Source organism: Cephus cinctus, unplaced genomic scaffold (genome assembly GCF_000341935.2).
Source record: "Cephus cinctus unplaced genomic scaffold, Ccin1 Ccin1_scaffold0401, whole genome shotgun sequence".
NCBI classification, from domain to species: Eukaryota; Metazoa; Arthropoda; class Insecta; order Hymenoptera; family Cephidae; genus Cephus; species Cephus cinctus.
The window spans coordinates 348,462-364,070 of NW_014333085.1; the positions used below are offsets into that span (position 1 = coordinate 348,462).

Genomic DNA, 15,609 nt, shown 5'->3' on the forward strand with positions numbered 1-15,609 from the left:
AGAGAGAGAGAGAGAGAGGAGACACTTTTAAATTATTTTAATCGAGGAGATATTCGGGAAAAACAATGTTTTAGTGTTTTTTTTTTTAATGCTTCAGATTTTATAACATTGAACACAGTTTTATCATCACCACTTTGTATTCGTCTACCATTTTCTTTGCTTCATATATCGTTATGATAATTTTGTAAGTCATGATATAAGTAATTGTACAGTCAGTAATTGATTTCTTCTCCCATTTTTTCATTCGATTTGTCGTTCGCACCTCGTTTGTGCCATGGTGACATTTAAAAAAGTATTTTTTCCTGCACAAGGAAAGTCTCTATATATCGTTGTTAATGTCTCATAGGTAATCGTAGAGTCGAATTAAATAATTTTCTCAAAGAATGTATAGAATAAAAAGAGGGGAAAAGAAGGGGGAACAAAAAACAGAAACATTATAACAAAAGGAGTATAGGGTGTTTTACGATAACATAGAATGTTAAGAATCGTGGCCGTGTTTATTATGCAAAGGTTTTTTTTACCTTTGATCTGGCTTGTTATTATTATGATTTATATACTATAACAAAATAGGTGCACTCGTATTTGCATATACATGCATATGCATATGCGTATGCGGATCTAATTCTACACAAGTGCATATATGTATACATATAATATGAATATATAGGGTTGCGCTACGTTAAGGATGATAATGAATGATAATGAAGTATCATTGAAAAAGTATCAAAGTATTTTAGTAGCATCGCCTTGGCGCGTGCGATAGCACTATATCAGAGATATCTTTGGCCTTTTAGAACAAATATGTACTTTAATACTTATACCGAGTACTTTTTTTCATCGGCAATACGTACTGCGTGCACCTACAATTACGACTATCCATATTACATCTTATTTTTCTCCTATTAGTAGGCGGGTTGGATTTTGCTCTAAAGTGAAGCGCCCGGATTATTGTCTGTTAATATTTTATTGAATTTTAATATAGAATAAAAATATTCGTCGATACGTAACAATTAACAGAGGAAATGACAGTACTAAAGTATTATATATTATGTAGATTCTTTTAAATGAGTATATGTATAATTTGAATTTACTTTTATCTACCGTTACCCTTGTCTTTTTATTGCGTATTAACGATAGCATATGACCTCCCGATCAACTTATCATTATGTTATATGTTCGCTAAAAGTTTATGTATTATCAATCGGTGTAATTGAACTAGCAGACAAATACCTAAGCCCGTACGTTCTGAAACAATGCAAGCAATAAGTCCTCACCGAATTAACATTTTTTATGCTCTTCCTCTAGGGACAGTAGGTGCTCAGGATAATTAGTCTGCTAATTTAATGACGATGCTTTGATGGAAAATTAAAGAAAATGAAAGAACTGGTCAATAAAAATAGATTTATTTATCATACAAAAGTATACAAAGTTACACATATCTTTGAAAATGCAGCTCGATATGATTCTTGCTGTTCTATTTCTTAAAAGTTTCCTTATCCTATCATAATAAATGCGTTAAAACAATTGCTGTAATACTGAAGGTGCTAATTGTTGAAATAATGAAACTGTCAATGAGAATAAGGACATATGTATACACGACGGGAAAAAGAGATGTTGCAATAATTACCTAATTAAAAAATAAGCACAATATGTAGCAAGTGCTACCCAATGGCTAGCAAATCCCAATTGCGACCACTTGTCCATAGTGTGGGCATAGCTGTAACCGGTTTCCTGCAATTCTGACGTGTCAAATGCCAAACCTAAATAGGCTAGATGGAAAACGGATAGTGCTGAAAATCCTAGATTTGTCACGGTCACCCACCAACAATTGCTGACTGTTCGCGCGTGGGAACATTTCCGATCTGAACAACGTTTTGATGCAATGCATGCGTCGAAGGTATTGGCCAGAATGGATCTTAATTGAAACTCTACGTATGTATAGAATCCAAGGCTGAGAAGTACAGCTGCCAATTGAAAGTTTAATCCATGCAGAAGAGAGCTAGTTAAGTACGTGACTATCACAGCGCCAAATTTTCCCAAGTGCATCACACTGGGACGAAAGATATCTGTAAATTGTGAAGAAGGTATTGCGTATTGCTAGACCAGTTTTTGTTTTGTAACTTACAAGTTTTTAGCCAGAAATGCATTGGAATGTTCCAGCATACAACCACTTGGACGAGAGAGTGTGGCAACTCAATTTGGAAGGGCTTTGTTATCGTTGTCAGAGATACTGGGTGGCCTCCTAGAAGCAAAATTCCTGATGCTGTATAGGAGATGAAGTAATGTGATGCTCTGAAGGCCAATGCGTCTCGATAAGCAACAAGCCATCTGGAACAATAAGTCTTGTATGCTAGATTGCTCCAGTTAATGCTGAATCAATACTAACTTTCCAGCATTTGCTGATAGCATCCATTGTGTCCAGCAGTTTGATATACTTAGGAAGACAAATGATATTAAGAGATTACCAATGGTTGCCAATGCCCACCAGGCAGTCTGAAATGAATTAAATAGAATGAATAGAATTTTCGAAATTTTTGTATGAGCCATTAGTATTGAAGCTCAATGAATTCAACAGACCCAATGATTTCTGTGATAAAGAGCAACATAGTCTTTAAACGATATCCAAGGCCCAAAAAGACAGGTCGATGCACACAGCATATAACCAGAATATTCCCAAAGGTTGGGCCTCTTTTCAATATATATATTGTCCATGGCTACACTTACAGCTTTCATAGCTGCAACCATGATGACGCTGCGCACTTTATGCCATTCAGCTGGTTTCATCCATAATTCACTAGAAATGTCAAACTGGCAGTACCACATACACGATCTATGGTCAATACAATTTTACAGGCTACCTGTTAGAATGAATAGAGGCATACCAATAAAATATGACCAAAATACTCGGTAAAAATGCCTTTATCCCTTTATAATACTTTTCTGGTATGTACAGGCTGATATACGTTGCTGCTATTAGTATGATTATCAAGTGCAAACATTCAGGAACATAATGTTGTACCACATAGAGTCCTGTAATCGCAGAAATTCCATGGAATATCCTGCATGGTGTAAATTCTGCAAAAGAATCAATTTATACTGAAAGAAGAATCTACATTTGTACTGAAAGTATAGGATATCGTATTAGCCTTACGGGATTGTGCAAATATTTTAAATGCCAGTGATGCTACAAGCAATGGAACCATGTAGCTTGCAGCATCATACAATGTTGGTTTAAGGCAATAATGTATCAACCTTGGAATCGTTTCGCTTCCACCATCAGAATATAAATCATAGTCATATTCAAAATCATTGTCATCGGTGTATCCCTCATTATTGCATCCATTTTCGCACATTTCTTCCTCATCGTCATAGAAGGCAATAGTATCGATATCATCATCCATCTTAATGTGGATTCTGTTAGATATTATGCAAATGATATTGATTGATATAACCCTATAAATTGCGTATAATCGTACCTGAAGAATTGATGAATTCAATGATTATAAATTATTCAAACCTCATGTAGGATCTTAAAGATCAAATAACCTAACTGGCAAAGAACAAGATCCAGCGAATAAATTTTCTACAATACAAACTGAATCTCATTAATAATAGAATTTCAATTGTGTGTTTCAATTACTGTGGCAACGAATTTACGCAGCCTGCACTGTTAAATACATTGGTACCTTGTAAATTTTTAATTCAAGCTTGCTTTGATGTGTAAACAAGAAATCTTTTTTGAACTGCCGCCTCTAAGCAAATCTAGTGGCGCAATTTCAAATTAACTTTCTTACTACCCAGGTAGCAATATATGTATACCTTTCAGTAAAATCCAAAAGACAACCTAAAAACGGTGACTTATAGGTACCGATTGGACATATATGTGCTACCTGGGAATTCTCGAGAAGGAAGACAACTGAAGACAACCGTTGGCCAAAAATATGTCTCAAAGAAGAATTAAGAAACTGGGAGAAGGGATCAAAGTGGATGAAGGAAGTGGAAATGACATTAAGAAGAGTGGGGGATGGGGAAACATTGCGTGACCTGAGGGAATCTCTTCTGAGGGACCTGAGGGAACCGCGAGAACTTCTAATAAGGGTGGATTAAGGATGCAAAACAATTGAGGATCAAACGATACAGGAGGATTGGAATCGAAATTGTCGCCTCGAGGTACTGTCCAGAGGACGGCGAATGGAAAGGTGTGATATGAGAAATATTAGGGCGAGCAAAATACAAAACTTAAGGACAAAGAACAATGGGCAAGAATGAGATGCGGTAATGTGGACGAGCGGCGAACAAAAGGTACGAAGATGTTAAATGAAGATTATGTGCAGCGGAGAAAAAAAATTTGAAGTATATATTGGACTGTAAAGAATTTAAGAAAGTAGTAAAAGCGGATTTGAGGATGGAGGTGGAAGGAATTCTGAAAGGAGGAGAGGGTGCCCGAATGCAGTGAAAGCGAATTTTGGGTGGATAGGTAAGGGTGAAATTGTGCGAGCATTGCAGGATATTTGAAAGAAGTGCAAGGGCGAAGGAACAGACGGAGCTATGGGAGAGGATGTGATGGGACGGGGATAGAGCGAGTCAGTGAGGAAACCAAAGGATGTAGGGAGTTGCATTCCCAAACCTAAGTTAAGCGAAAGTTTAATATTGTTTAATGGTTCTACGATTCTTAAGCCCAAGAGGGCAAGAACGCCTAATAAAAATCTAATCTAGTGACTTATGTACTTGGCATTATAATGTAATTTCAATATTTTTTGTTACGAGAATTCACAGTAGTCCTATATTTGGCGCGTTTTTTGTTTACATAAAAGTGTTTTTGTGGAGATTTAATTCTACGACAGAATCTTTGGACAAATTAAGGGAAAAAGAAATTTATCTAACTTGAAACAACCTACCTTCTTGAAACTATCAACATTATCACAGTTAAATTTCATGTAAAACACATTTTTATTACAATATTGCAGTTAATTATAATAATTAAAGATCATAGCTGAAACAACAGTAATACCTTTGTCAGAAATTATTTAATAATAACAAAAATACATATTTTTGACAATATGGAGAATTAAAAATAGTAAGTATTACAAACATTCTTCCAAACATCCATAATCCTATATAATAAATAAACTCAGGTTGTTTTAAATTGGTCCTCTGTACAAGTTGTATAAATGTGACCTTCGCAGGCGAGGAATTCAAGAATATTATCAATTTGTGCCTTAATATTTATGGGTGCTCTTTGTTTAATTGTTTCTCTCGAAATACCACTTTCAGAATTATTTTCAGCATGAATAATTTGAAAAATAGTATGTTGCTCTGGTGTCATACCACTTATAAATTTGGCCTCTGTTTCCAATACATTTTGATTTTGTGGTACTGTGGAATCGCTTTGCTGTTCTCCAGACATTTTTTTAGCCTTTAGCATAATATATGTAACTTCCAAAAGGTGACTCGTGAGTTCATTCATGCTTTGAAGCGACCAGATTCGTAAAATCATAATGTGTGGCTGATCCCCCTGTTTACGAAGAACTCCGTAGACACGTGCATATCTATTTTCAGTAATTTTTGGTGCAGCTTTTTCATCATCTGCTTCTAACCACAAATGAGCCACTATGCTACCTATTTTGATAAAAAAAATTTAAATAAATGCAAGATCAAATAACAACCCAGCAAACACAATATTACATGTAATGCACACATTAATTGTAATGCTACTTTTTATATATTCCTAAAGAATGCAAAATAAAAAATGCTTTTTAAACGCAAATAGACGTTATTCTAGCCACTAAACAATATACACAGCACAGCACACATATCTTTTAAAGAAAATAGAAACAATGGTCCAAAAATTCCTTTGCAAAAGTCTTTTATAGCTGATACTTGAAGTGCTTAGATACATTATAAATATTTAGTTGGCCATCCTTTAGCATCAATCACTGCTTTAAGTCTTGGAGGTATGGAGTCTACGAATTTTTGAGTTGCCTGGACTAATATTTCTCTATTCTTAACAGAAAAAATGCCTTGGGATTAACAGAGAAAATGCCTTGAAGAGTTAAAACAGTAATTGATGCCAAACGACGGCCAACTAAATATCGATAATATATGTAAATACTGGAAGTGTCAGCTGTAGACAGACTTCTGTAAAAGAATTTTCAGACCTTTCATATTTTTTATTTCTATTTCCTTCAACTTAAAAAATATATGTGCTGTGCTAAATACATTGTTTAGTGGTCAGAACAGTTTATTTGCGACTAACAAGCACATATTATTTTCTGTTCTTTCGGACTATCTAAACGGTAATATTACATTTTATGCAATGTACACAGACTTTGGCAAGAAACTGTAAATGAGGGGCACATTGCACCTAATGCGTCCGTTAAAATTAATATTGTGTTTACCGGGAAAACGGTATAAGGTACGACGCATTTTAATTGTACCTGTTTCGTCTTCAATATGATAAGTTATCTTAGTTGTAACACGCTGAATTTTACGTACTATTCCAATAAACGTAAATATAGGAAGAGAATGACCCCTGATTTCCAAATCTTCTTTTAAATTATTAAGATGAACTATCATTACAGGAAAAAGTTTTTGTCCTCTTTTTGGCTCTGTCTTCCCACTTGGTTCTGCTTGACTGTTGCCAAGAAATCCACCGCCCATGCTTTGACTTGTCTCAAAATTGGACCACATAGTTATGATGCACAAATGAAGCGTTTCGTTTTTCAATGCTAAATATTATGAAAGTATACTTGCGGTACGTAAATAACGTAAGAGTAAGCTAACACAGCAAACCAGTCAAACTATAATCGAAGCTGGGGCAGAATACATTCACTTCCGTGTTAACGAATCGGCACTAATTGATCAGCCGCAATTTCCCGCCATGCATATAGGGGATTACTTATGGATAACATATTGCCAACGCCAGAAAGATATCATAAAAATGATATTGTTATAACATTATTTAGGGTATAGCCGTAATTGAACCACAGTTGCGGTTATTAAATGTCAGCCGATAACATCGATTGACTTTTGTCAGTAGTCGAAATCAATCGATGCAATTGGCTGAAATCTAAAAACCGCAACCGTGTGGTTCAATTACTGAATATACCCTTAACGCTTATGCATATGGCTTAGTTTCCACCGTAGAGAGTTTAAATAGAGTTAACCAATCAGGTATAGGAGTTGAATGGAATTAACCAATGAGGCTGCTTAACTCTATTCTAACCCTGCACGGTGGAAACTAAACCTATATTTCTACCGTGTAGGGTTGAAATAGAGTTAACTATTGGGTTGGCAACTAAGTAATTGCGGATTTCACTCATAGATGGCTTCAGTTGAATTTTTAGGTTTGCAGACGTAGTACAAATGTAAAACACATTTTGTTATTTGATAGTTGCCAATTCAGCTGTCAATCAATAAAAAAAGTTTTTTGATCGGTTGCGTAGTTTTAGTTTAGCCTTCGTTGAAAAATGGAAAATCAAAAGAAACATTTTCGTCATATTTTGCTTTTTTATTTTCGCAAAGGGAAAAACGCATCGCAAGCTCATAAAAAGTTATGTGCTGTTTATGGTGACGAAGCCTTAAAAGAACGGCAGTGTCAAAATTGGTTTCCCAAATTTCGTTCTGGTGATTTTTCACTCAAAGATGAAAAACGCTCTGGTCGTCCAGTTGAAGTTGATGACGCCCTAATCAAAGCAATAATCAATTCGGATCGTCACAGTACAACACGTGAGATTGCAGAGAAGCTTCATGTATCACATACATGCATTGAAAATCACTTAAAACAACTTGGCTAAAGAAATTAGACAATGCAGTTGAAGAAAAGCGGCCCGCATTGACAAATCGAAAAAGGGTTGTATTCCATCATGCCAATGCAAGGCCACACACATCTTTGGTCACTCGACAAAAATTATTGGAGCTTGGTTGGGATGTTTTGCCACATCCACCATATAGTCCTGACCTTGCACCATCTGATTACTTTTTGTTACGATCTTTACAAAACTCCTTGAATGATAAAAAATTCAATAATGATGATGATGTCAAATCGTACCTGATTCAGTTTTTTGCTAATAAAAACCAGAAGTTTTATGAACGTGGGATTATGATGCTGCCTGAAAGATGGCAAAAGGTCATTGATCAAAATGGGCAATACATTACAGAATAAAGTTATTTAGTTCCCTGAAAAACTGTCTTTGATTTTTTTAAAAAAATCCGCAATTACTTAGTTGCCAACCCAATAATTAAAAACGAGATTTGAGCGGAATAAGCTAACTTGATTAGTTAACTCTATTTCAACCCTGTGTGGTGGAAACATATGCATAGCCGAAATATTTATCAACGAGTTGATTAATATGTCTAAAAATTTCATTAAAAATCAGATACAGATTATATTTAATGGTGAATTATTGTTCCTCGGTATAATATTGAAATTGTTATTAACAATTACTCTATTATGGAGTCAAAAGCATTTATGGAACCTTCATGCTAAGCTCATTTTCCAAATTAATGTAGAGTCTCTATTCTAAAGACGTAAATCTGCCTAAAGATCACTCATGATATTATAATTGTATGGGTGCACTTTTCGTGCTCACTGTGCGAAGTAGCTGTCAGACACCAAACCCCATAAAATTGGCTCCCGTTTCTTCTATATTTGTGGTCTTGAGGAAAGGATAGCAGGAGGTTCACAGGCCTCAGGAAATGTTAAAAGTTGTACAATGCGCATGTCTGACAAACCGGGACGCTATTCTAGCACCACCTGGTGATAGGAGAAAGCAACGGGCGCTGCCTCATTATTTTGGTTAAGAATTTCATTCGCGGCTATCGAGAATCAGGAATCTCTGGTTTCCGTTTCGTTAATTCTGCGCGTCAAATTTTGAAGTACTTGCTAGTCGGAGATCAAGGCTGAAAACATGACCCGTAAGTGTTACGATGTGTATTAATATACGAAAAATTCGATTATCTCATTCTGTGTATATCCCCACGGACACGCACTTATGTATGTACGTAAAGGAATTACAGTTCTCTTATTTACTAATATATTGTTAGAATAGCGCTTAGCAAATTTCAATGGGTACTTTATAAAGGTTGTATGAGAATCAGTATCATTTTCCTCATGTATTCAACATTGATTAAGAGTATTACAGTTTAAGAATCATCTGAGCACATATAACGTGGCCTCCATATTTTTGAGTCGAGATCCGGACCACTTATTTTTTTCTCTGATATTATCGAAGTTTATCATAAACTCTATAACGCAGGTGCCACAATGTTTTGTGGAGCACGAATAACAGTGGCTGACTTTATTGATTAAGTTTTTTTTTATTTTAAGATTTCTGAATATTTGGTAACGGAACTTTCGTTAGAAAGTGACATTTCGAGAAAATTCTGAGAATAGCCATGGGCGCTTTGCTGTAATCCTGTTAGACTTTGTGAAACACAAAATAACAGAGTTGCTTAATACCTTCTGCGGTACCGTCGTGTCTTAATTTAGTGTATTTCACCAAAGGTATAGAAAAACAACCAATGACAAAAGAGTATTATATCTTCAGTGGTGACACAGTGATGTTTGACCATTCTTGCAGATGTGGAACCGAGCAAAATTTCTTAAGTTTTCTCTCATTCATTATTAATTGATAAAAATGGCCTTTGTAAAGAAACTGTTTGACAAAAGAAATTGTATTTCTTATAGGTGGAAACCAGCGTGAATTGGCTCGTGCCAAAAACATGAAGAAAAATCAAAAAAAGGCAGCAGGGGAGCAAGATAGTAACAAAGGACTCACCCTGGAACAACGTAAAGCGCGGTAAAGATAAATGAAAAATGGAGAGAACCAAAATAGCAAAAATGTAAAATATATTTTTAGTTGATATGGTGTCTATTGAGTAAATACTATTTCTAATTTTATAGAGATGCTGACCGAATGCGAGAAAAACAACAAAAAAAACAACAAGAACAACAAGACAAGACAAAGCAGAGGATCAGTTAATTTAGGCTGGAAATTCTCTGAATCTTTTGCCATTAATACCAGAGTTAAAAAAATTATCTCTTTAAATAATAATGATTGAGGAGCACTGTTACTATCTTCACTGTGCGTGAAAAGAAGAAATTAAATATTTATAATTTTAGTGAATTTATGAGTTGAGATCCTCCGATTTAAAACACACAGGATAAAATGCTGCATGGTCTCTAGCTATTTATGATCCTACCACACACCAATGTCGCATTATTTATCTACCGTGTGACCACGAAAATGTAATAGCGAGCGTGTATAAAACTGTTGTTACCTATAAACGGAATGGTAAATGATAAAAAGGCATTTGACTCCTATATCTAGGTATAAGTATACTAAATGATCATTTTGAATGTGTAAATTGGAAAATTCCTGTTATTTAAAATATTGTACAATTGAAACGAATGGAGTATAACGAATGTGAAAGTCATGTACTTTGGTCAGCTTATAATAAATCGTTCAAATTTTAATACAAACATAGAATCTGTCTCTCAAGCTATTCATAGTCTTGTCTAACATACCTCTAGTACAGGATGAATAATTTGACTCCAAGTTTATCATCTAAATTAACTATGTTAGACTCTACATCCTCTATTTACCAAGAATATCCACATAGAAAATAGAGTTATACCTAATATAATAATATATTTGGCAGGATGTTACAAAGTAAGATCCAGCATGACAGTTATTTCCCATATTTTTATTGCACTTTCCCAAAAAAAAAAAGAGTACATTTTCAACACACTTGTTACTTGCAATTGTCAGGCTTCAGTATTAATACGATTACCGTTAGTCTACAGAACATATGAGGATTATTTAGAAGATTATTGAAGAAATCACGTGTGAGAAACATACTACATACGTGACCGACGATAGCCGCTTTCGGCGCGTCTCATCAACTTCATCAACTCATATGAGTAGAACAAGTAATAATGAACGTGGTGGAAGACCAAATCTCTTTTTTTTTCTCTTTCACTCATTCTCTCTCTCTCTCTCTCTCTCTCTCTCTCTCTCTCTCTCTCTCTCTCTCTCTCTCTCTACACATTTTCTAAGAAAATTCACTCTCGGTCGCTCCTGAGCTGCACACCAGCTAACAATTCGTTCAACCAAGTAGGAACAATATTCTAACAAAGTCGAGCGCCATACGTTTAGAATTAGTGTATGGTGTCTGCCCGAAGATTGGTGGTCCAGCAACTGTCTATCTATCTCTTTTTTTCATTCTACGTTATTAACATGGGAAAGAAGATATAAAAAAGTGAATTAACGTTACTTTAAAAATTGAAAATATTGTCTAGCCTCTAAAGACCAAAACCCTTATCATAGTCTTCTTATTTTTAAATATTACGAGTAATTCGCTTCATTACTAGTTATCTTCAAGTATCATCGTTATAATTACATTAGGTAGTGTTGGCATATATCTTGTCTTTTATCAATCATAATATTGTTATTTCACTTCTAAATTATTCATTACCGTCACTGCACATTAATGACGTAAAACTCATTATTACAAGCATGTGTATTAATTCCCTGTGTCTTATTATCCTTGGGCAAATTTTTAACGGTGTAAATTTCATTCATTCGCAACATTAAAAAATTCATTGTACCAAAAATGACGTACGTCTATGAGAATGAAAAGATTAATGAAAAACATTATCTTCTCGTATACTGCGTTTATCCTTAGTGTATCCTGCGTCGTATCTATTAAACGATATTAAGGCATTACTCGCGAATGAAAAATCACGATACCATCGTAATGAACGACCGAGTCCTTCCTCAAGCTTCTACTGTCACTCATTGTTTCTTTTATTTATTTCCTATCGCTTGCACTCTTTACCTCTGTCTCTCTCTCTCTCTCTCTCTACACATTTTCTAAGAAAATTCACTCTCGGTCGCTCCTGAGCTGCACACCAGCTAACAATTCGTTCAACCAAGTAGGAACAATATTCTAACAAAGTCGAGCGCCATACGTTTAGAATTAGTGTATGGTGTCTGCCCGAAGATTGGTGGTCCAGCAACTGTATACGGTGGGACCAGGATGAAGTAGTCGAGAAAGAATACTAAGGTAGTCACTTATACTAACTAGGTGGGAGGAGGCATTTGAAGTAATCAAAGGTCACATGCCCATAGATAAAACTTCATCTTGGCTCTGGACCTTGCAATGCAAATGAAGAATATTCAAAATCAAGATGAAGCAAATTATACTAATGGCACTCTAATGTTTTTCGTATCCATTCTAATTGAGCACCAATAGACTTATATATCCTACGTCAGTGTTTTGTCCTCCTTAAGAAGAAGAAAAAAAAAAAGATAATCATAACCAGAAGAATATCGTATATCGCTTTTCTAACTGTACAGGAGAAATGGACGAATAGTTTAAATTACTCCTATAGACGATTCCCTTAAATATGAATATTGGCGTCGTCGCGTTACCTAACTCGATCAATGGGCGGCAGAATCGAAAGACTTTCCTAAAGTTGTTGTCCATTATCGTATACTTATCCATGTGATTTATAGCAATTGATGAGTTAATGCTTCTTACAATCGTCGGACACGCAATCGTAATTTTATAATAATACCGGTACATTATGGCGTAATTATTGCTTAAATCTATTTCGATGATGTAATATTGTTTCCCCGCCGTATTCTCTTTCTTCTTTTTTAATCTACTCTGTTTCTCATCATTGGTGCCAATAGGAAGTGCAATGCACTTCGTGTTAGGACAATAGCTCGCTATCTAGTTGAATCGTAACTCGTTAAATTAGCACCATCTCTGTATTGTTCGTAGGTTAATTAACGCTTTCGTTGAATAAAACAAGAAGACGAGTTCAAAGTGCGAGAACTTATTTATCACATTCTTACGTACCTACGTAGGTGCATATACCTGTTTGCTACACGCTTAACTTTTATCGTGAAACTTCGATAACTGACGTGGGAAAGGTTCCGCACCATAGTTATCAGTAGATACGCCAAAAATTCAGGAATGATAGATGAGGAACATGAAACTGTCGTTTTCATAGATTTTGGAAATCGAGTGGAATGTATGGACCGCCCTTGACGAGTCGCATGTTCAATGGAAAGTGCTTACAGACAGGATCATTCACTAATATAGTAACGAGTCAATTTTATCGTGGCCCGATTTTTAAATACAATGAAAGTCCAAAATTTGGAGAAAAAAATTTGTCCATATATCTTTGATATATGCACCCTCCGTTTCCGCGGATGTGTCCGATAATCGAACAACTATTGCACTATAGGAAAATGAAGGACTCACAGAAGGAGGATGGCTCTTTGACAGGAAGGACTCTCTTTTGGAGAGAGAGAAAAAAACCAGTAGGTCATGAGGTCGAAGTGCTCGAAGACGGCGAGAATAGGTCGGCTATTGGCTATTGGCTATTGGCTATTGGCTATTGGCTAATTCTAATTGAGCCATCAGTATATAAATAACGTGGTTTCCTGATGGATAGTTGACGACGGACGATATATCGGGCTACTTATAGATTCAAGGAGCATATTGTGCAAGTTTGTGCGATGCAGTGTGCATGAAGATGCGGAGGGTGTGACTGCGGAGGTGGCGGAGGTGGCGGAGGTGGCGGCATGTAGAGCCACCCAGCTCCGGACGGCCAGACCGTTGGTCTTGTCGGCGTCACCGGGAGTAACGAGTTGGAGCCGCTGTTCGTCGTGACATGCGAAGACGGTCCACCCTCTACTCACATCACCTGCGTAACAAGATACAGAACAATTGTATTAGAATGTTCTTTTACACCAAGTACAGCCATCCAGTCGGAATTCCATCGCGTTACTGAAATCCTGACAGGTCTGGCGATGGGTCGTTAAGCGAGAAAATGAGATGGTTGGAATTCGGGAGGATGCTTTGGGAAATTATATTTAGCGTAAGAAGAATATAAGTAGGAGTAAGGAGGGTGTAACCGGGAGGTCAGTCATTTGTTTCCTTTCTAGCAGGAAACAATAAAAACTCTTCGAAGAAGATATACCATATCTTCGTCGTAGTTGAAACATGATGCTGCTCATGCCCTATAGTCTGAAAGCAGTATAAGGATCTGTACCTGAAGTATCTGGCTGGCTTCGAACGCCGTTCCTGGCACGAGAATTACAGGACTACTGACGTGTCCACTTTCCACACATATCATATTGGGAAACTCATCGTCGCCAAAGTCCGGTATGTCGCGCGCCTTGTCCTGCCAAGGATTCCAGACGACGGTGTCGGGGAAATTGTACTTCTGAACGCGCATCTTCCTACCGGAAACGACGTTCGTGATGATGTGCTCAGGCTGCGTGTTCTGGTAGATTCTGTCTGTCCACTCGCAGACCGTCACCACGTCCCGACCCTCTTGAAAGATTTGGTTGTCCCGTGTCTGTGGCGTCGTGACGCAATTAGTATCCATCAGTGAATCAGGTCGTGGAATTAAGAGTAGGATGACAGGATCGTTATCACGATCACAGATGATAATACAAGGGTCAGGTACCTTATCTATAAAGGTACATCCGTGTAGTCCGGTGACCTGGCATCTCCTGACGTCTGGCACTTTAAAATACGTGTGCAGGAGAAGATTGAAACTGAAGGTATGATCCTTGCTGGGATTATAGACGCCAATGTTGAAGTGTAACTCCTTTTCTCGAAGAATTAGCCTGTAAGTTAATCTGAAGGGATAATTCCACATGGAACGGGTGAACTCGCTGTCCATTATGGAAAAAATGGCTTCGACGTCTCCACTGGGAAGACGTTCGGGTGATTTTTCAACGTTCCAACGGATGATCCGTGCGAATCCATGTCCTGGGCCAAAGGTCCACGCACCGAATTGTGCTAAAATACAAAAAGAAAAAGAAAATAGGAAATAATAAGGCTCAGCATCCTCGAAGATTCCGAAATATCCAGATTCGCAAATTCGAAATGTCAATGTCTCTCAATCTCCAGCCCTCCTAAAGCGTACTTTGTGATTTATTTCATTTACTTACGGAAGACAAATGGAATTCCTCCCCTAATGGCCTTCTTGCCATCGAAGACGGCCTGCTTGCTGAAACAGAGAAAGGACCAGTCACTCCCCAGACTGGATATTCGATATCCAGGCAAACGTTTGACGTCGCCCCCCGGCTACTCCGGGCTACCCCGGGCTACCCCAGCCAGCTGGTCATTCAATATTTGCATGCTACTCGCATTATCCCAGGGACCATTTACCTTGAGCCATAATCGCACAAACTGCCAATAACTCGAGCGGTGATTAAAATCAGTCCATATATCTATATTGGCAGACGTTCATTGTCAAGGAGAATGGTCACCTTCTCATATACGGGCAAGAGTCAGAAAATGGACGGATACCCTTGAAATCGGGCATCTAACTTCAAGTTCGACTCTAACGTCGTTAGTCCCGAGCATTCGCTCGAGGGCAAAACTTTTAAGATTCCTACGACAATGGCGAACAGGTGGTGTGTCTAATGGGTTCCCCGATCTCCCTACTCTGCACGCTCTGGCACTAAACTCTCGGCGGCCACTCCTGCTGTCGTTGCTGCTGCCCAGAATCCCTACATCCAGACTCCTCGCTCATCTCGTCTCGTCCCATCTGATCTTATGGATTCCCCCCCCCCT

At 37.2% G+C, this 15,609-nt stretch overlaps 5 protein-coding genes across 7 annotated transcripts in view; 2 read left to right on the forward strand and 3 right to left on the reverse strand.

Moving 5' to 3' along the window:
- LOC107267331 (dual specificity protein phosphatase CDC14C) overlaps positions 1–4,943 on the forward strand; it is a 10,185-nt gene extending 5,242 nt beyond the window's left edge. The window contains exon 8 of the mRNA XM_025084724.1: positions 3,865–4,943. Within this exon, the coding sequence (XP_024940492.1) occupies positions 3,865–3,961 (97 nt within the window). The 3' untranslated portion in view covers positions 3,962–4,943. The remainder of the gene's footprint in view (positions 1–3,864) is intronic.
- LOC107267335 (protein-serine O-palmitoleoyltransferase porcupine) lies at positions 1,382–3,947 on the reverse strand. Of its 2 annotated transcripts, XM_025084734.1 has the most exons (8): positions 3,477–3,947; positions 3,152–3,414; positions 2,883–3,075; positions 2,578–2,794; positions 2,387–2,493; positions 2,126–2,328; positions 1,823–2,066; positions 1,382–1,731 (listed from the first exon to the last, which is right to left on the reverse strand). In XM_025084734.1, the coding sequence occupies exons 2-8, from the start codon at positions 3,399–3,401 to the stop codon at positions 1,662–1,664; spliced, it is 1,284 nt and encodes a 427-aa protein (XP_024940502.1). In that variant the 5' UTR covers positions 3,402–3,414; positions 3,477–3,947; the 3' UTR covers positions 1,382–1,661. The 2 variants fall into 2 exon arrangements, with proteins under 2 accessions (XP_024940502.1, XP_015594383.1); XM_015738897.2 differs by having other exon boundaries at positions 1,382–2,066; positions 3,477–3,946.
- Positions 4,944–5,008: 65 nt separating the features above from the next.
- LOC107267341 (replication factor A protein 2-like) lies at positions 5,009–6,974 on the reverse strand. The gene is made up of 2 exons (XM_015738913.2): positions 6,438–6,974; positions 5,009–5,619 (listed from the first exon to the last, which is right to left on the reverse strand). Exons 1-2 carry the CDS (start codon positions 6,688–6,690, stop codon positions 5,132–5,134), a joined length of 741 nt encoding a protein of 246 aa, XP_015594399.1. The 5' UTR covers positions 6,691–6,974; the 3' UTR covers positions 5,009–5,131.
- Positions 6,975–8,755: 1,781 nt separating this feature from the next.
- Positions 8,756–10,477, forward strand: LOC107267343 (putative SERF-like protein). Its single transcript, XM_015738915.2, has 3 exons — positions 8,756–8,916; positions 9,689–9,800; positions 9,905–10,477. The coding sequence occupies exons 1-3, from the start codon at positions 8,910–8,912 to the stop codon at positions 9,981–9,983; spliced, it is 198 nt and encodes a 65-aa protein (XP_015594401.1). The 5' UTR covers positions 8,756–8,909; the 3' UTR covers positions 9,984–10,477.
- Positions 10,478–10,686: 209 nt separating this feature from the next.
- LOC107267339 (glucose-6-phosphate 1-epimerase) overlaps positions 10,687–15,609 on the reverse strand; it is a 16,931-nt gene continuing 12,008 nt past the window's right edge. Inside the window, exons 4-8 of one of the 2 annotated variants that reach the window (XR_003059586.1) lie at positions 14,982–15,040; positions 14,492–14,829; positions 14,072–14,380; positions 11,203–13,723; positions 10,687–11,044 (exon numbers count right to left, since the gene is read on the reverse strand). Coding sequence is in view for 1 of the 2 variants with exons in the window: in XM_015738908.2 (XP_015594394.1) it covers positions 13,715–13,723; positions 14,072–14,380; positions 14,492–14,829; positions 14,982–15,040 (715 nt within the window). In the remaining variant the exon portion in view is untranslated. Of the gene's footprint in view, positions 11,045–11,201; positions 13,724–14,071; positions 14,381–14,491; positions 14,830–14,981; positions 15,041–15,609 lie in introns of those variants that run through there. The other variant, XM_015738908.2, reaches the window with a different exon arrangement.